Source organism: Macaca thibetana, chromosome 17 (genome assembly GCF_024542745.1).
Source record: "Macaca thibetana thibetana isolate TM-01 chromosome 17, ASM2454274v1, whole genome shotgun sequence".
NCBI lineage: Eukaryota > Metazoa > Chordata > Mammalia > Primates > Cercopithecidae > Macaca > Macaca thibetana.
Window position 1 is genome coordinate 78684908 of NC_065594.1, and position 20139 is coordinate 78705046.

Consider the following 20139-nt stretch of genomic DNA (forward strand, 5'->3'; position numbering starts at 1 on the left):
GAAAACAGGTCGATGATGACTGCTAAAGTGATCACATACTGTGGTAAGAGAGCACACACAAAAAATACAGCACCTGTTATCAGACCAACCAAAATGATCACACAGGTCCAAGGGATCCTTTCCTGAAGGCTACCATTTGCCCTGAATGAGTTTTCGTCTGGGTTCAATTTTAACAAGGAACTGGCTTTATTTTAATTTCTTTCTCTGCAAAGAACTGTCCTTTTCTCGGTCTAGATCACCAACAGGTGAAATGCATCTAGGGGATCGTTACCAATGAGATAGCCTGAAGAACTCCCATAGAATTTAACTACTCCTGGCTGAAAGCCTGAAACAATTAAAAATTAGAATTTGGCCATGTGCTGTTTTAAAACATATCATTAATAGACTATGCTAATTAAGTTATTATATAATTATGTATACACATACAGAAACATGGTACTGGGAAGTGTTATTACACCGTCTACTCTCCTTTAGAGTCAGATTCATGCAGAAATTGGTATGCTTGCCTGAGTCACATAGGAATCTAAAAGAAATGGCCCTTTTAGCCACATTTTGTTATGCTTTGCTTTTCCTTCAACTGTTTCATCTAAGAAATCAGCAGGATTCCTGAGCTAGTGCTATTTTTTTAAATCCCTAAAAATAATTGGCAGCATAGAGAGGCTGAAGCGGTCACAGAGGCTGAGACTGTCTCAAGGCCTGGAACAGAGCTGCGCAGGAGGAAGCCTTGAATCAACAATCACCGTGGTATAGACCAACACAGAAAAATGAAGCTGAGCTAGTAAATCCAAGAAGGGGCAGAGAAATTTCTTAAACTAAGGGTTGGCGACGTTTTGAAAGCTGATTAAGCAGCTTTTGACCCGAGCAAGTAAGCAGTACGGTGCGATTTCCACTAGGAGGCCGTGGTGCCTGGGGCACTGCACTGATTCCCTCCAGCCTGGCTCTTCAGGGACAGAGCTGCGGGATTTCTGCATGGACGTGCTATCTCTGACACACATGCCCCGGCTGCTTTACGGTCCTTCAGATTCGCTGCTCAAATTTATACAATTTTCATTCTATTGTCATTCTGACGAGACTTATTCTAAAGTCCCCAAATCTTTCAAATACTCAGGGGCCACGGATGAAATGTGTCTACACTGAATTAACCTAACCCTGTTTTACGAACTCACATTACCTGCATGGTTCAAATGAAGAATGCTGACACATCGGTGAACCCCCTCCCTCCCCACCACCATGACATCAGAGGTAATGTGGTGGGCAGGACAGAAGCACGAGGCCACACGCCTTTCCTGAATACACGAAGAGCAGGTCACATATTCCTACTTTCTTCCATTTGAATACACTCTTTTTTTTTTTTTTTGAGAGGACGCTTTGGGGCTGGAGTGAAATCTCGGCTCACTGCAGGCCTCCCGGGTTCAGCCTCAGCCTCCCGAGTAGCTGGGACATATTCCTACAGGGGGGTTTTCACTGCTTCTCCTTTGTGATCCGCCCGCCTCGGCCTCCCAAAGTGCTGGGAGGCCCACCGCGCCCGGCCTACTCTTTATGTAACCAAAATTCTTGTTTGTATTTTGACTTTTTCTCCCTCTAGCCCATAACGTGAATCCAGAAACATAGTAAGTTTTATGAGAAAATATAAATACCAAATAACAAGGAATTTTCTTGCTGAAAGAACTCTCAAATGTAGAAGACCTAGTCTCCTAGATATATATTAACTTATGGTGTATGGTTTTATTGAGTTCAAACATTTTTGCAAAATATCAAACTGGTCAACATCTACACAATCTATTATTCATTTCCATCCAATTTTTATTGCTAAAAAGGTTTTCCTCACAGACTGGCAAAGAGTAGAGAATAAATAGTAATACCCCAAGGCAAAATTTATATCATTTGATATCTGCCCTTTGATCCACAAAGAAAACAAATAAGCTCAGAATGCCTTGTGGAGACACAAGCTCTTAATCTAAGAGTTTATACTTCAGGAGGTGGGTGTCATACCATCAGCTTTCTCTTCCCTGTGGCTTTCTTAAACCTAATGTTGAGTTGCATCCGAAAATGGGACCTCATAGGAAGTAAAGGCCCCAAGTGAAAATACTTGGTTTAAACACACCACACATCTTAAAGTCCTCTGTAAGGATATTACAAATGACTGACTTTAAACGTACACTGTATCAGACCTGCTCAACTCTGAGACTCCATCAGCTGCAAGAAACACCAATCAATGACAGACTACCATATCCAATGTAATGTGTAAGATCTACCCAACTTCAGAAATACTAGAAAATGTGCAAAAATGTGCCTCAGAATCAAGGAAACACATCTCAGAATCAAGGAAATAAGTGTTTTGTTTAAAACAAAATTTTTTTTTTTTTTTGAGATGAAGTCTCGCTTTGTCACCTAGGCTGGAGTGCAGTGGTGTGATCTTGGCTCACTGCAACCTCCACCTCCTGGGTTCAGGCGATTCTCCTGCCTCAGCCTCCTGAGTAGCTAGGATTACAGGCGTGTACCACCACCACACCCAGATGTTTTTGTATTATTATTATTGTTATTATTATTATTTTAGTACAGACGGGATTTCACCATGTTGTCCAGGCTGGTTTCAAACTCCTGACTTCAAGTGATCTGCCTGTCTCGGCCTCCCAAAGTGCTGAGATTACAGGCATGAGCCACCGTGCCGGGCCACAAACATTTATTTACTATTTTGAGTATATTTTTAAAGCATCTAAGCACATTTTACCCAATTTTAAAGATATATTATCCATGCTTTAAAACTTTTGGAAAATATTTTAACTCAGAGATGTCTACATTCTCTGTATTTTTCATATTAATTCAATATGATGTACAGTAAAGGAATTTAATGATCGCCTACATTCATTTTCTTGCTTGTGCTTCATAGACAAAAAAGACATTTCAGAGTTAAATGGGGCCCGACAAGCCACGCCATCCAAGTCCTCGTGGCATGCTTAAGTGACCTGGACAATACCCCAGCTGGGCCTCCTCCAGTCTGTTTGCACACCTCCAGCTGCAGGTGTCCACATGAACTTCACAGGCAGCTCAGCACATGCCACTCAAGGCCAGTTCAGTTAGAAAATACTTTCTGATTCTGATCTGAAATATTATCTGTAACCTGACCCAGTAATCTTTAATTGCCTTTTAGATCAAATTATAAGAAATCCAGATTTTCTTTACATGCTGCTACCTCTTGGCTGGTGTTCCCTGCATTACACCAGTGGGACATATGAATTATGCAAATGAACTTGATGTATTCTTAGAACACGTGACATCAAAGTAAACATAGTGTTATTTTATATATATATTGCAAATGTACCACTTATTTGCAAACACATTTCACTAAGTTTTCACCTCATAATGTGGTTTATAGACATGCACATATATACACATATACATGTTCATGTACCTACAGTATACCCTCCCTTCTCTTTGTGGTTTTGTGCTATCACTCTCAATTTTTCATTTGACACAAATCTCTTCCACTGATACACAATGAGCACAAATTACACTAAATTTGTCAATGCCTAAGTGTTCTAAAGTTTATTTTCCATACACCTGACTGATGGTCCAAACAACAAACCTGTCTTTTAAGGGTGTTTTTCAAATAGCTAAGACTACTTGGCCATCATGGGATTTGGGCATGGGGATTTGCTATCCTATTTCCTATCAAAATTAAAGAGTAAAGACAGGTTCTTGCTGGAGTTCCATGTGAAGTGCCTGTGGTGCCTTCTTCCATGGCCTGTTACCAGTGGTGATGGGGACAGACCCACAAAGGATTCCATTTCCCATGGGCCTCTGCTGCTCCCTGCTGGTCAAGCTGAGTTCTGACACAGCCTTTCCTACTCTATAGAAAGAGACGAAATGAATAATGCAGATGTACAGGGACTCTTCCTATCTTTATTCTCTTCCGAAATAAATTCATTTTGGATTCCTGGGGATCCCTGGCAACTTTCTCACATATTGGATCTATGTCATATTGGTTGGCCCAACAGAAGGTATTGTATTTGTTGTTAAATGGAATTTTTTTTTAAAAGACATATATGGTCATAAATTTCCCAAAAAATACCCAGGTAGAGATGTAAACAAACATGTACATATATATAACACACACACACACATACATGTTCATGTACATACAGTATGCACTCCCTTCTCTGTGTTTTTTTGTCTGAATTGACTATTTGGAGCTCAAAGAGCTAGTGGAGGGAAAAGCTGAAGCAACTCAAACACATAATGAGAACTGGAGATATAAAAGAAGGCTGAGTTCTAGGAGATGCAACAACTTAGGAGATAACAGAACGAATTCGGGATGAACAGGAATTGTAGGAACACAGGCGAGGACTAGAAGAATCAGCTACACGTTATTTACTGGCAAAGCAGGAGAAATGTGACTGAGGACAGTGTGCCACTGAAAACTGATGAAAGAGGAGGGAGACAGGAGGACAGCGCTCTGTGGGTAGCAGGAAGACAGAATGGAAATAAACCATGTTAACAAGATGGCTTTTGGCAGCAGCAGCAGCACCAGGCCAGCTGTCTCTCTCCTCCAATTCAAGTTACCACCACAAAACCCATTTGCAGTGGGAAGAGCTGCTACATATTCGCATGGATTAAGGTTATTTATTCACATGTGGACGATTCATTTAATTTTTGTTTCCTGTGTTTCCTAAATGACTATCTTTGGAGGTGGAGCACTGGTGTACTTATGATTTTTTTAAAAGTGCTTCAAAGTTTAAGCATTTATTTCAACCAATAGTGAGTTAGCCTCTGTGTTATAGAAATTATCTGAGCAAAGGAGGTCCAGCAGATCCTGTTTATCAGTGGGGATTGAATTTCTGCTACAAAATGGCAAAGAAAAACTAAAAATAACAACACTCTTGGTTTTGTTTCAACTCCTTTTCTGCAGAGCTAGTCAAAGCCCCAACAGAAAAGATGTTAAAAAATCAAGTACTGTAGCCTTAAAGGTGTCACTCAATGTTCTACACAGCTAAGTGTAGAACTCAGAACTAGCATTTTATGGCTACCAACTCAGCATGTGGCAGACTGACATTATCTAAATTAAGCCTGGGATTTTATCAATAGAGACTATCTTCATAACATTTTTGATTTTTTTTTTTTTTTTCAAGATAGGGTCTTGTTCTGTCACCCAGGCTGCAGTGTAGTGGCTCAGTCTTGGCTCACCACAACCTCAGCCCCCCAGGTTCAAGCCATTCTCATGTCTCAGCCTCCCCAGTAGCTGGGATTACGTGTGTGTGTCAATAAGCCTGACTAGTTTTTGTATTTTTAGTAGGGATGGGGTTTCACCATGTTGGCCAGGCTGGTCTTGAACTCCTGGTCTCAAGTGATCCACCCGCCTTGGCCTCCCAGTGTTGGGATTACAGGCGTGAGCCATCACGCCCGGCCAATCTTCCTAACACTTAACCGCACCTGGACAATCTTTATAATGCCTACATTGCTGGGGCAGAGGTGTGGGAAGCTGCTTTGTTTTGATTCCTCAGGTGTCTTACTTTGAACTATTATTAATACAATGCATTGGGAACACTGCCTTTACTCTTGGCCTGTATTTTAAAAAAAGGTGTGAAAAATCACAGTGAATGGAATTTATTATTAGACATGATGGAAGGATATTAATAACCATGTATTAAAGACAGCACTTGGAATAACAAATAATTGTTGAGATAAAACAATAACTAGCTGTGTCATGCTTGGAGAAGAGATGGAACAATTTAGAGAACACAATGCTAGCAGAAATGAGATTTATTATAAATGATCTCATTAGTTTTTCAAGTGCTGTATGGTTGATATCTTTCAGGTGTTCCGCTCTGAGAAACCCTTAAGAAGATAAAACACTTAAATTACTAGAAACAGCACACGATGCCTTGTCCCCTCTGCTGATTGATAAAAGTAAATTAAAAATATGCTCCCCTGTTTTGGCAGAATCTCTACTGTGAAGTTAGAAAGCCCCAAAGTTAGGAAGGCAAGATGAACAAAAAGGTCTCGGCTTGCAAGTGAAGCGGCCTCGTAAGCAGACTTCAACCTGATTAAATCTTACCATTGTCTACAGAAATTCCAAGCACACTTGATATCTTTCTCACACTGAAAACACAGAAAAAGTCACTTTGTTATTGGATGCTTTTCCACACCCTCACAATTGATTCAAGGGCTTTATGTTTTCACAGCAGTGCAAGGATTAACATCCATTCAGAGCTGGAATGTCAGAATGTGGACGCTTGATCAATTACATGCACGGGATCAGGAGGGGTGAAAGAAATCCATCCCGAATGTTCTCAGAGTCGCAGGGGAAAGCCAACGTCAAGTTGGCTCCAGGTGATGAATCCAAACTTTATGTTTAGAATACTGGAGAACGGCTGGCTATGGACCCAGCTAAGTTTTGTTTTGGGGATGGGGAAAGGGTCAGGCACTTTTAGGTTTCGTGCTGTAGTTGAGCATGTTCCACATTGTGTCACTCCCAAATGCTGAGGACGCTCCTCCAAGGAAGGGAACTGTGCCATGAGCTCTTCATCCTACTTGCTTTGAGCTGGAAGAAATATCGAGTTGGTGATGTGATAGGTGTGGCCTGGGGCTCTCCCCTCTGAGATGGCACATGAGATGGCTGGCTGTTACGATGGCATGTCATGGGACTTACTGTGGTTAAAAGTGAGAGAGTTATCCAGGCTGCCCAGCTGCTGCAATCTGGCATGCATCATTCCTGTTCTGTTACGGGAAACAGGCAATGTCTGAGACTTTCGATCATGAACTATGGGTCCCAACCCCTCCTGGTTCCTGCAACATGAGTGAAATGGGATAGAAGCAAAAGTTAGACGTGTTACACCGCAGCGAGACGGGGAGCGTTAGTGAAGCCAGGACATGGCACGAGGGAGATGGCCATGCACTGACCGAGCGCGGTGGAGCAGCCAGAGACACAGGCAGGCGGCAGCTCCCACACACTTCACGGCAAAGCACCTGATGACCCAGGAGCAAAAATCAGGCCAAAGCAGGGACCTTCTTATTTTTAGAAAGTACTTTAGAGATGCTACTCTGAAAAAAGTAAGCATCACTCCAATGCAGTACTAATGGTTAGTGTTCTGACAACTGTCAAAATGTCACTCATCTTTTTGGATTATATATGTTCTGAAAGAGCAAAAGACATGTATTTTTTTTTTAATTAAAAAATGCATTGGAAGACACAGAGAACAAACATGCAATGGAAGGGATTATATGAGTTTTAACACCTTTATTCTTACCCAAGCAGGAAGGAGAAGAGCCACACACTTTGTTAAACTTGTCAGCAGTCAAGTAGAGAAAACAGAAGAGTGATTTGGGTTAGCAATCAAACAGCTAACTTCCTGCTGTGTACCATCACCAGAGCAGATGAAAATGAGACCAGGGCTGCAATGACACCTGTCCCCTGTCCCAGAGCCAACCGTCCCCCTCACTGTGTTATTGTGTGTAGGAGAACAGGGACATGCATGGACTATCATCGACTGCATGCTGCTGGGTGACTTCAAAGGGACAATAAGAAGGCACAGTGTTCATCAAACTGGACCACCGTGGATGGCAAACATGTACAAGGTTCACAGTCTAGTTCAGGATCTGTTTCACATGCAGCAGAGACCCATGGCAATTTTCATATAGAGCAGAGCATATCTTTCCACAGTGCATGGAGCAAAGTCACACCATCTCCACTCCCGTTTTCCTCGGCCCATCTATTTTTAAGGCAGTCCACACTTTTATATGCAAATATATACAGGGTGCTTATGAAGTAGGAAGATTTTCTTTAAAGAAGTTAAATTTATATCCACTGGAAAAAACTAAGTTAACCACTTCACAAAACCCGATTCTAAAACATTTTGTTGGGACAGAAATCTGCAGCTTCTCACATGCACCATTTTAAGCTGTGAGGCATTTTATTCTACTTGGCACAATATTCTCCAAATGCCATCTTGTGATGTAGGTGTCACTGCAAAAACTGAAGCTAGCCCAGCACAGTGCCTTTCTGTGACAGAATTTATTGTTTGCCCATCTTCATGGCACAAAGTCAGGGAGAATCTAAGTCAAGGTAGAAGATGTTGCTGGTATAAGGACACCTTGTATATACTTGCATTTAGTGCTCCAAAACTCAAATATAAAATTACTGTTGTGATAAAAAATAATGCAGTTAATATTAGAGAACTTTAAGTGCTACCACATTTCAATGAAAAACTGAAAATATTAACAGGAGGAAAATGCAAAAATTCTAAATTTGCTTCTTTTAAAAAGAAAACATACATGTTTACTTCTTAACATAAAATGTAATTCTGAAAATTTCTCAAATATCCCCAGAAAAGAACAATGTTAACAGAAAAAGAAAATCTTCACAAAGAGCAAGTCTATTAAAAATCTCTGGCCTATTTCATCGCTATAAGACAAAATTGTTGATATATAGAGAAACAAACCTCAATGACAACTACATTTTTAAGTTTTTCTTAAAACATATTTACTTATAATAAAGCTGTTAAAACAACAGTAAAAAAATATAATACTTAGACCAAGACCCCACTAATACACTAACAGAATGGCTCACAACACAGAGAACAAACACACACAGACATTCCTAATGGCAATGGGGCAGGAGGAAGAACTTGGTAAGGACAAGAGGTGCTGTGAAGAAACGCCCCCAAAGAAGGCGTGTCCAGCCACACAGCTGCAAGGAGTTTCTAGGAGGCTGGTTCTGGACAGGAAGGTGGGAGTGACGCGACTCACCAGGGAGTTCTGGCCAAGAACATGGAGCGCTTATCAACTAGTCAAGAGTAGGAAGACAAAAGGCTCCATTTTAGAGGTTTGTGGAAGTCCACACAAATTTGAGATGGACTGAAAACATTCTTTCATTAAGAAAGAAGAAGAGTGGTTAGTGAGATTTTAGTATCTTTGTAGCTGGGAGCAGGAACAGTCAAAATGACCTTGGAAAGTCAAACAGAGGAAAAGAAATCACTGAGGAAGGAACACAGGAAGAAGAACTGGGGAGAAGAGGAGGGGAAGGAGACAGAACAGAGAAGGAAGGGGAGTTTGGACGACAGGATGGAAGGGTCGCCACAGCCCGCTAAAGGAACACTTTCCAAGAGGTAACACGTAAGATGAAATGAGACTTCGCCTGTAAGAATGCAGACGAAAGACACTGCTGGGCTCTGCGGTGGCAATCCAAGGGCCTGCCATCGGTCCCCATGGCCGCTTCCATGAATCCCAACTGCCAGCCGCCACTGATGACCATTCCCACACAATCAGAGCCAGGCAACACAGAAAACAACACGTTTCGGATGAAAACGCCCCACAGTACCTGGCTATGTATCGCTTCCCCATGTACTGGAACTGGTGCAGGCAGACTCTGCAGGCAAGATGAAAAATTATTAGGGAAAAGTGAAGATAAAATTATTTTCAGGACGTTATTTATCCATTAACAATAACAAATTCAATAAGCATTATGTCTAGCACCAGCATATATCACATCCTCATTCATTCAGAATAGTTTTTGGCAGTCCTCTGGAAAGTCCCTTCAAGCCCAGAGAAATGTATTAACCTGTGAGGGAGGCCCCATCTTGTGTAGCTATCAGTGCCGTGGTGGCTGGCTAAAGCAACACAGTGCAGAAGCCCAGGACCGACAGGATCGTCCATCGACTCAGGGGTGATAATTCACTCCACAGCAGCGTGCCCGGGAAATCATGTTGAAGACCACGCACCCTGTTCCAAGTTACTTATTCATCCTCATTTACATCTATATAAGCAGCTCTCTCTTTGGCTCAAATATATGGATTATACACACCAAGTGTGTAGTTTTTAAAAATATATATCTAACAACATTGTTTTGTTTTGTTTTTTTAAATCATGTATTTAATGAGGTAGTTAAAACAATGTCGAGTGAGCTCCTCTGGTGTTGAACCTCATTTCACCACATAACTCCTGCCTTTTACTCAGCAGAGGTCAGGAGACGATGAGCCAAGTGTCCACTGAGGGCCAGGCCCACAGTCTCTCATCTGTAGTTCCAAAATGCATGAAACTCTGAAAACCACTTTCCTCCTGAGTTCATGCAAATACATTTGGCACCAAAATGTGACCCAAAATAATAGACATAAAGCTACTTATAGTTATGATTTATCCAATTATTATGAACAATAATAGTACTGCTGAAATTTTTTATTTTTACTATAGAGAGATGCTGTTGAGATGTTATGGGATGTAGTCTATATGTGAATTTTTCAGAAACCCAAAAAGTTCTGAATTTGGAAATTTATCTGGCCCCAGCAGTTTTGGACAAGGGATTGTAGATTCACGTTGCTAAAAGTAAAGAGCTTAAAGGAAATCAGAAACTTATACTGATGAGCCAAAATGAGATAAAGATGCTACATAAGATTTCACTTTTACTTCTTATATTTTAAAATTATAGCAACTTTTCTGACTCAGTTTCCGCATCAGCTTAAGTTAGGCTCAACTTAGAAAAGCAGTATCTACCCAATTCAGCTAATAAATTTCGTGTTATTTTATTAAGATGACTTATACACATAAGCAGTTACCTCTCATGTAAAACAAGCACATATCTGTAATACGTTAAGGGTGACCACTGATCACTAGGTCACAAGCCCTGAAAATATGTTTTAGGGCCAAGTCCATGAGAAAGGGCTTAAGAAGTAAGTGAGGATGTGACATACACGACTCCCCTGGTTCAACCACATAGTATTCGTCAAGCCTCTTAATGATCCAGGAAAAAATCAAGAGGCAATGATCAAAGAGAAAGCTACTTACTCAGATATTGTAAAAAAATCCATAAGTTCAGATGTTGAAGCCTTGTTCCAATATGTAAACAAAGCATCTAGAAAATAAACATTTACTTAGAATCACAATATATATCATATACATTATGGAGAATCACCTGTCGTGAAAATGGGAAGGAACCTTGGAGTGTAGGCCTCTAAACCCTTTCCCTGCCCTCTTTTATAGCTGACCACTCTACACTGGATATCAACACCTGAGGCCTATTCACCTTCAACATGCTGTATTTGAACATTTGAACTGTAATTCCATCATGTCATCTCATGCTACATTCTAGCATAATGCTCACTTAACTTATATGTAACATGCTCTTAAATAGACTAGAAAATTCTAAGAATACAAGTGTACATACAACCTAAAGCTGGGATCTCTTGTCTCCTACTACAGGATCTCTCCCGAACAGGGAATTTGTTGAAAATCTTTGCATATTACACACATAAGTTTGCTCTTTGAGTTTTAACTGAACAATATAGCTTGGATCTATCTCAAGTTTTTCTAAGTTGCATAATATTCCTCTATGTGGATAGACCATAATTGACTTAACTAGTCTCCTACTGATAGACAGTTACTGTTTCTGCCCCCTAACTTTTTGCTATTACAATTATGGTTCAATGAATATCCTCTTATGTGGGTCTTTGCATGCATGTCTAACTATACCTACAGGATAAGTTCTCTGAAGCAAAATAGCTGTACCGAATAGTATGTGCATTTAAACCTCTGTGTGAACCCTTAACAGTTTAGTATTACTGTCGTTTGAATTCTATCATCTAATAGCTAACCTTTTTTGCATTCTTATATTTCACACTGAGGTTGAGAAATAGGTAAAGAATTTTCTCTTAGGGAAAAAGCCAGAGTCTTTGTGGCCTGAGATGAGCAGAGAGGGTGGCTGTGGGGATGCTGATGGCTCATGAAGATGCATGGCCACAGGCTTTCACTCTACACTTGTCAAGAACAATGACAGGCAGGAATGACATGAGATATAGACTGAGAATCTGTTGTGTGCCAGACACTGTACTAGGTTCTCTCACAATTTCACATAGATTGTGCAATCTAATCCTCACCATAATCTGGGACAGAAGAAAGTTCTCATTTAGATGAGCTAACAGAGGCTCAGAGAAGTAAAGTAATTCTCCCATTCACCAGTCTGAAGAATCATGGCTGAGTGGGAATTCAAATCGTGTGCATCTGATTCTAAAGGTCGCTTGGCCTATTAGACCAGTAATAAGAGTGGGTCATGGGCTTCCATCTTTAGGGGTTTTGAGTTGAGATTCCAGAGGAACAGACTCTGGCTACTTGAGGCTGGCTATCAGGGTAGTAGGGTGAGCCCCCAGGGAGCTCAGTGCATGCTGGAGAGCCTGGTGGGATCACCCTGCAGACCCCTGCGGCCACCCTCAGCACACACCAGACAAAGTGGCCAGCAGCATGGGCAACGATGCTGCCATTCCTTGCTCTGGGCTCCAGGTATGGTTGGGGAGAGTGGGAAGACAGAGATAAGCTCTGTGAAGAGGAAAATGGCACAAGAAGGACAGCGAGGAAGGGCCCAGCATGTAAAAGGTGCTCATTAAATGTGGAATAAATGAAAGAGCAGCTACACAGTTACACAACTGATTTTGGCTGTCGGTGTATTAACTATCTCTGGAGGCAATTTCTCCCCCTAACTCATACGACACACAAAACCCAATTGTAGGTAGATTTTTAGAGTTCAATGTGAAAATTTAAATAACACTGCTTTCAAAAAAAAAAAAAAAAAAGAAAAAGAAAATATGAGAATACCTTCATGACCCTGGAGGTCAGAGAAGATGTCTTAAATGGGATGCGCACACACACAAATTCTAATTATAAAGGGAAAACAATCGATAACTTGAAGAAAATTGAGAGAAAAATATATTCTGAAGAGGTGGTTGCATTTTTAAAATATGTGTATGACGTTAAAGAATAACTTTTACGGCCGGGCGCGGTGGCTCAAGCCTGTAATCCCAGCACTTTGGGAGGCCGAGATGGGCGGATCACGAGGTCAGGAGATCGAGACCATCCTGGCTAACACGGTGAAACTCCGTCTCTACTAAAAAATACAAAAAACTAGCCAGGCGAGGTGGCGGGCGCTAGTAGTCCCAGCTACTCAGGAGGCTGAGGCAGGAGAATGGCGTAAACCCGGGAGGCGGAGCTTGCAGTGAGCTGTGATCCGGCCACTGCACTCCAGCCTGGGCGACAGAGCAAGACTCCGTCTCAAAAAAAAAAAAAAAAAAGAATAACTTTTACTTGAATTCAAATGTTCTTGTATATTTGTCTTTAAAAAGCAATTATGTTCCTATTACAGGTCATATTCAATATTTGAAATTTAAAATAATTTAAAGAAAACTTTAAACAAAGGAAAAACATAATTATAATGCTTGCTAAACCTCATTATTACCATGAAGCAAAGTTTAGAACTTTTGACTTAAATGGGAAGACTTTCAACTTTGTAAACCCAAATATCAGACTAAGTGCCCTGTGCTAGCGTATTTGGTCATCATTCAGGGAAAGTCTCGCTCATCTGTTCTTTTTTTTAAAAATAGCATTTTAAAGTAATGAATCAAGAGAAGAACGAATTACCCAGTCTTTCTTTTAAGGACAAGCAGGTTTTTCCTACCATCTGAGCTAAAAAGTCAGATTGTACCTTGGCTGGAGTTGGGGAAAAAAAAGTCAGGCTGTTAATGCTGCTGAAATGGAAGCTTGATATAAAAGAAATACTATTTTCAAGCACAAATTCCTTCCACTGGCTAGTTAGTACACACCTCCTGCCCCCAGATAAAAGCAGCACAAGAAGCCTTCAGGTTCTCAAAAAATGGCACTTTGTTTTCAGGAGAGTTCATCCTAATTCAATCACCTTAACGAAGTTCACAGCACACCTTTTAATTCGTTGTAGGAAAAATAAGATTTTTGCCCAGGATGAGAACTGTGACATTGTTTACCGGGATTGTTTATATTACACAGCCAGATACACAGACGAGCTAACAGAGTTGAAACTGTCCTGTCATACACATTCGCGAGCCTTATGCGGTCCAGAGAGAGCATTCATAGTTCTGCTCATTCTTAGTTTAAAATGTGGTTGTCCAACCCTCAAACAGAAACATAATCTACTATGATACCACCATTTCCATTAGAAAACTAAACTAACGTCTCTCCCACTTTCAGCCAGGAATATACACACTCTGAATGGAAGGAATGCTTAGGTCCGCCCACAACATATATTCTAATTCCAGAGACTAGCACAGTTATTCAAGCTGACAGTAAGTTTCTTTGGACGAATAAAATTTTTTTTTAAAGTCAAAAGCTATTTTATGTATGTGCTTCTATCTCCTTCAGTTAACATGGTAGGTCCCAGTTTAATATACATCTAAGAAATAGGCCCATTCACATTTTAGAACTCATTTTCTAGAATAAAATTATTAAGGAAATGATTTTCCCACAATAAGATTCTTATTTCTATTGCATTTAGTCAATGAATATGCATTTTTAACAAGGAAGAAGATCCTTTGAAATCTTTGTATCCTTTCAACTTATTACAAGTTAAAAACAAACAAACCAAGTACTGAAACAGGCAAAACAGAAATCTCCATTTTTTAACCTACCATCAGACATGCTCTTTAAGATGTAGAGGAAACACATCAGCAGGCTCTTAATCTCAGACTGGTCAAGTTTATCACAGCGAACCACCGAATTTCCCAATGTGCTACCTTGTTGGTGCTAAAAAGAAAATACAGGTGATTTTTCTATTTAATTACGGGAGGAAAATGTGTTTCCCTTTTCTCCTGTGGAAGAGAAAGATTCTTAGAATCAAGTCAGATCATATACATTGGAAGGTGCAAGTAACTTGCTGACAATTAAACCACAGGCACCCTTTCACCCAAATATAACACACTCAGATGCTGCCCATGGAAGCCTTAGCTTGTCTCTTCAGCACGCCCTCCTAAGGGACAAGCAGAAGGCACAGACCTTTCACACTGGATAAACACAGCTTTAGCTGTGCCGAGTAAAACCTTCTGAGATGCCAAGTATATTGAAACCTCATGCAAGAAAGTATGTGTGCTAGGATCAAGAACAGAAACTATGACTCGGAAGACACTACACAACCAACCACCTCCTGACGACAACAGCGGTGGCTGAAACAGCAAGTGCCTGTGGTGCTGCTGTGAGCAAAGCACCCCAAAGCTTGCAGCCCGGGCGCCGTCATCCAGGGTGCATCATGGGGCGTGCTGTGGGCACTGCTCAGGGAACACAATAGGCAGGTGCCTGCCTGGGACAAACAGCGACACGTCAGCACAGCATCACCAAAGGTCCTAAACTGATGAGGTCACTCCATCATCAGCTTAGCTTAACACTGCAAACGTCAGAAACCTTGGGGGAAACGAGAGGGCAATTTTGCCACTAGGCAGCAGGTTCTCACGGAAAAAAAGCAGCACAAGAATCTCACCATGTGATTGCAAACACAGGAGATTTAAAAACTCTCCCAGTTGAATTTCCAATTGAAATTTAAAATTTTTTTTTTGCCATATATCAAAGCAAAAACAATAGTGGAAAAAAAGGTGTTTTATTCAAGGTGCTGGTGGCCAATTGAAAATAAAATTATGTGTGTGTGAATATATATATACACACACACACATATATTAAATAGGCTTAATTAATAAAATATGTGAATATTTTTATTTACAGAAAAATACAGGGGCAATTAGTGGCAAAACTGGTATGGATGTACCCTCTGGCCTGCCCACTTGATCAGAGTCACTGGAGAACTCAGTACTTCCGGCCGTGGGAGAGAGGGTGTTGCGTGCATTGTCTCCTCTGGCAAAGGTGGAATCGTTAGAAGGGAAAAATCCACAGTGACCCGGTTTTTCCTGGCTGACTGGCAGCCCTCCTCCTCCTCTCCAGCACTGCGTATGACACAAGCAGAGTGCCTTCGGAGCAGCTTCTCCTTCTACACACGAAGGCATGTTGGGGTCAAGGGAAAAGTTCAATACGTCATGACACACCCAAACTGAGCTGCTCGCACTTCAACAGAGCTGCATTTAACAATAACCATGTCAATGCCGGCCATGGGATGCGTGACAAGATTATAAACCTGATGCTGAGGAAGGATGTTTTCTGGGTGTTTTTGGAGAACTAGGGATAAATCCCTAAATGGCTCAGCTGTTTATTGGGATGGGTGCTTGTCTGTAACTTGAAGTAACTTAGAAAATCTGTGCCCAAAGTGATACCAAACTACCATGGCTCCAGGTTTAAACCCACACTTTTATCCTTTCCTACAAAGTTCCAAATGGTCTGAGCATTTAGTAGTTTGAAGAAAAAAGGCTAAGTATGAGGAGGAAGTGCTGTGTTGTGGGTGGGTGCTGTGTGAATAAAGTGATTTCTTATCCCTGAATTACCTATATGATCAATTATTCTCTGGAGCTGGCTTCAGACCTAACACCCTTGTGGGTGGAGAGCTGTGTTGGTGACAGTGTCTCTGTTATAAAGACTACAGGGAATTGGTGGGGTGCAGTGGCTCACACCTGTAATCCCAGCACTTGGGAGGCCGAGGCGCTCAGGAGTTTGAGACCAGCCTGGCCAATGTGGTGAAACTCCATCTCTACTAAAAATACAAAAATTAGCCAGGCGTGGTGGCATGCGCCTGTGGTCCCAGCTGCTGGGGAGGCTGAGGCAGAGGAGTCGCCTGAACCCAGGAGGCAGAGGCTGCGGTGAGTTGAGATCGTGCCACTGTACTCCAGCCAGGGCGACAGAGCGAGACTCGTCTCAAAAAAAAAAAAAAAAAAAAAAAAAAAAAGACTGCAGGGAATTGAGCTGGGCAGCATTTTGAGTCCCTCCATGTCCAACCCACCAGAGCCATTCACTCAAGATGCTCCACTGCAAACCCTGCCCAGGATCTGAGGTTGTGGAAATCAGAGCATTTCAAGGAATGGGCCCCGACCTTAAAGCTCTCATCACCTACTCCAGGTCAGCTGGGTGGTTTAGGATAAAACAAAAGGTCACACTTAAAAGGCACTAGAACATGAAGTACGTTTACTTTGGGCTAAATCCATTGATTACAAGAACACTTGTGTTGGGTGAAAAGCAATTACCTTATCCAGGGAATTGCTCTTCTCACTATTCCTTTCTGGAAGGCTGTTACCCGAATCTGTGCTTATGAGAGATCCTCTCGAATCAGCATTTCTCACACTGTTGATGTTTGGAGTTGATGTCGTATATGGAGAAGCTAAATGGAAATCAAGCCAAGAATAAAGTTTTATTAAGACAGAACAAAATGAAGATGAGTACTGAACTTTAAGGGATATTCCTTTTATTGCACTTATATTTTCTGTTAGGAAGTCGCCTCACGAGTTGCATTCCATTACTTCACCTTTAAAGAACCAGGTCATATACAATGAGATAAAAAGAAATTAGTCTGAAATATTCAGATGTAAATGTCAATTCACTTATTAGAAACCTCTTTGATCGCTAACAGTGCACACCTGTTTCAGAATGTGATAGAATGAAGACTTTAAAAAATTAAAAGATAAATCCACCTACAACTATCAAGTCACAAAATTAAACCATACAACAAACTCGTAGCATTCAAACTGATAATAAACACTGAGGAGCCTACCAAACTCTGAGGGGTGTCATGGGGTGTTTTAAATTTTCAAGAACACAGTGATCCGTGACCTTGGCCAGAAGCTGCCATTTCAGCAGCCAGTTGTGCTATGCTCCTTTTGAAGACATTATTTGTGAAGCTGGGTATTTGGAGGGCTTCACAAATAAAAGGCAAGTAATCAGTGAGAGACAGGAAATGCGAATGGTGCTGGCCAATATGACCCAAAGGTTGAGAAGCTGTCAGTGTCCAGCAGGCACATACCACCCATTTGTAGTTAGTTGTGATTATTAAAAATAAAATTAAACTTTTTTCTTTAAATGTATGCATATTATTTCTTTTAAGTGCCTACTAAATTGTTAGAATGTAAGTACTTATTAAGTTATTTGGTTCTACGTACCTAATAAACAGAACTGTTGGGCGTGTCTTTTGGCCTAGGGATGCCATGAAGAAAAGTGACACTAAGGGTGCTGTGAATGGGGAATATTTGGGAATCTGCTATAAACAACTCTGAACAGAAAGGAAATCTAATGTATAAATAAAATTTGTGATGTCCATGAAAAAAACAGCATTTGAAGGCAGAAATCACTCCCCATCTTGGTACTATGGAATTTTAAGGTAATAGATTGACTTCCTGCTTAGCTAAGATTTATTAAATAAATCACACAATTTAAAATGACTCTTTGGTCTGGTACATTCCGTGCTGAACCAAAAGGCGTGCCTGCAGCGGAAAGGCCTGGCTGGTTCGGCAGATGGCATCAGGAGATTTGGACTCTGTGTCTGGCAGCTGTGAGCACACATTCTCCCAGACCCAAGCTGAAGATGGCGTTACTTGGCACTTCACAACAGGCTGGTCGTTTTCAGACCTCAGGAGGCAAATGAGCTGCCATGGACTGGGATATTTCTAAGTCAAAAAATAAATTAACAACAAAATAAATATAGCCAGCCCCTAGGTTACACCAAAAGTATGTTTGAAAGTGACTTGGTTGTTGCCCTTCTAAATGTGATGGCTAATGGCATAAATTCATCATCTCTCAGGCAATGTCAAGATGGTCTTTAACTCTTTTGTTTGTTTGCTTGTTTTTTTGAGACAGAGTCTCGCTCTTTCGGCCAGGCTAGAGTGCAATGGTATGATCCTGGCTCACTGCAACCTCAGCCTCCCGGGTTTAAGCAAGTTTCCTGCTTCAGCCTCCCAAGTAGCTGGGATTACAGGCGACCGCCACCAAGCCTGGCTAATTTTTTGATATTTCTAGTAGAGACGAGGTTTCACCATGTTGGTCAGGCTGGTGTCGAACTCCTGATCTCAGGTGATCTGCTCGCCTTGGCCTCCAAAAGTGCTGGAATTACAGGTGTGAGCCACCACTCCCGGCTGATCTTTAACTCCTTAACCTTAGAAGGAATACGTGTGACATCAAGGTCATAAATCCTTCCCTCTGTTGAACACTCAGATTTATTCATTGCTATTCCTGAAACTGATTCAGTGTTAAAGACCAAGAAAAGAAGAACCAGGGGAATTTGAAAATAGAAGCGGAGGCTTGAACATGTAGAACATTAAGCCTTATTGTCAGCCAGTGGCTGCATCTCCCCAGGAGAGAAACCATGTGAATGAGCGTCACAAGGGACAGGTAAAAATCCTGTGAAAAAACTATGGCCTTTTTCTGTATTCAGATAAGAAACACATGCTATTACCAAATTATAATTTTTCTAATATAATCATATTTCATATTTAATGTAGAACAGCATTTGAAGAACACAGAAGTCAAGAAAAAGAACACAGAACTCAAGAGAAAGGTCCTCAGTAAAGTAAAATTAGATCCTAAGTTCTCAGAGTTTCCAGCTTGGTTCCAGAACTAGAGTCCCAATTTAAGGCAAACAGATGGAAATGCAATATATCAAAATCAATATGCTTAGTTTGTTCCTATTTTATATGTCTTTGTGTATGTGTTTGTATTTAATACCCTGGCCCAGAGCATAGCTTTTAAAGTCCTTAAATGACACTTGAGTAAAATGAAAAGAAGAGAAATTCACCCCTCCTCCCGTGGTACCACCGAGTAGGTGGAAAAAGAAACCCTGAGCCTCAGAACGCTTGCCTTTTAAAATGAATGTAATCTCAGAGTAGTTTTTATCCAGGCAGTGAATCACTTTTAAAACTCTCAGGCACCATGCTCCAAAGACATTAAAAAAACTGGGATGGCACATTCTCAGTATGCGTGGAAACAGGATTCTTCTAACAGAGATGTAAGGAGACTTTGCTCTTGAAGGAGAAGCACCAGGACTAAAATTAGCTAGAAACTCCCTGATGAACAGAGTTGCTAAAGCTGCCAGAAAAAAACTAGTAAACCCAGTTCAAAGATGAGGCTTCCCTGGAAGGTATTCCTAAAAGAGAACAGGGATTTAAGTCTTCAAGAAAGGAGGCAATATAGATAGCCTGAGGATAATAAGCCTGTCGTGGTGAATTCCTATGAAACGTGGATTTGGATTTTAAAATTTAAGAGTGAAAAAGGATGAAGTCAGTCTCAAGTGCTTTCCATAGCTGCACCATCAACCTGGAGCAATTGGAGGCCATGATGCTAAAGATCCCCAATGGCCTATTTCCAAGTTCTAAAGAAGTCCCCAATCCTAACAAGGTGAATTCTGAATTGGAGAAGAGTCAAAAAAGTCAAACAGAAGCATTCAAACTTTGTGGAAATGATCAAGGTTACAGTCAAGTGATGTTTCCACTCATCTGGTTC

General features: G+C 41.1%; 2 protein-coding genes across 29 annotated transcripts in view; one reads left to right on the forward strand and one right to left on the reverse strand.

Annotated features, from left to right (window-relative positions):
• UBAC2 (UBA domain containing 2) overlaps positions 1–20139 on the forward strand; it is an 885094-nt gene that overhangs the window by 337141 nt on the left and 527814 nt on the right. The window lies entirely within an intron of this gene.
• DOCK9 (dedicator of cytokinesis 9) overlaps positions 1–20139 on the reverse strand; it is a 298820-nt gene that overhangs the window by 48698 nt on the left and 229983 nt on the right. For 13 of the 28 annotated variants that reach the window (XR_007720659.1, XM_050765940.1, XM_050765933.1 and 10 more), the window contains 5 exons: positions 16899–17032; positions 14415–14529; positions 10777–10843; positions 9317–9364; positions 6650–6786 (listed from right to left, as the gene is read on the reverse strand). Coding sequence is in view for 27 of the 28 variants with exons in the window: in XM_050765940.1 (XP_050621897.1) it covers positions 6650–6786; positions 9317–9364; positions 10777–10843; positions 14415–14529; positions 16899–17032 (501 nt within the window). In the remaining variant the exon portion in view is untranslated. Of the gene's footprint in view, positions 1–6055; positions 6100–6649; positions 6787–9316; positions 9365–10776; positions 10844–14414; positions 14530–16898; positions 17033–20139 lie in introns of all 28 variants that reach the window. The other 15 variants (XM_050765961.1, XM_050765953.1, XM_050765948.1 and 12 more) reach the window with 2 other exon arrangements.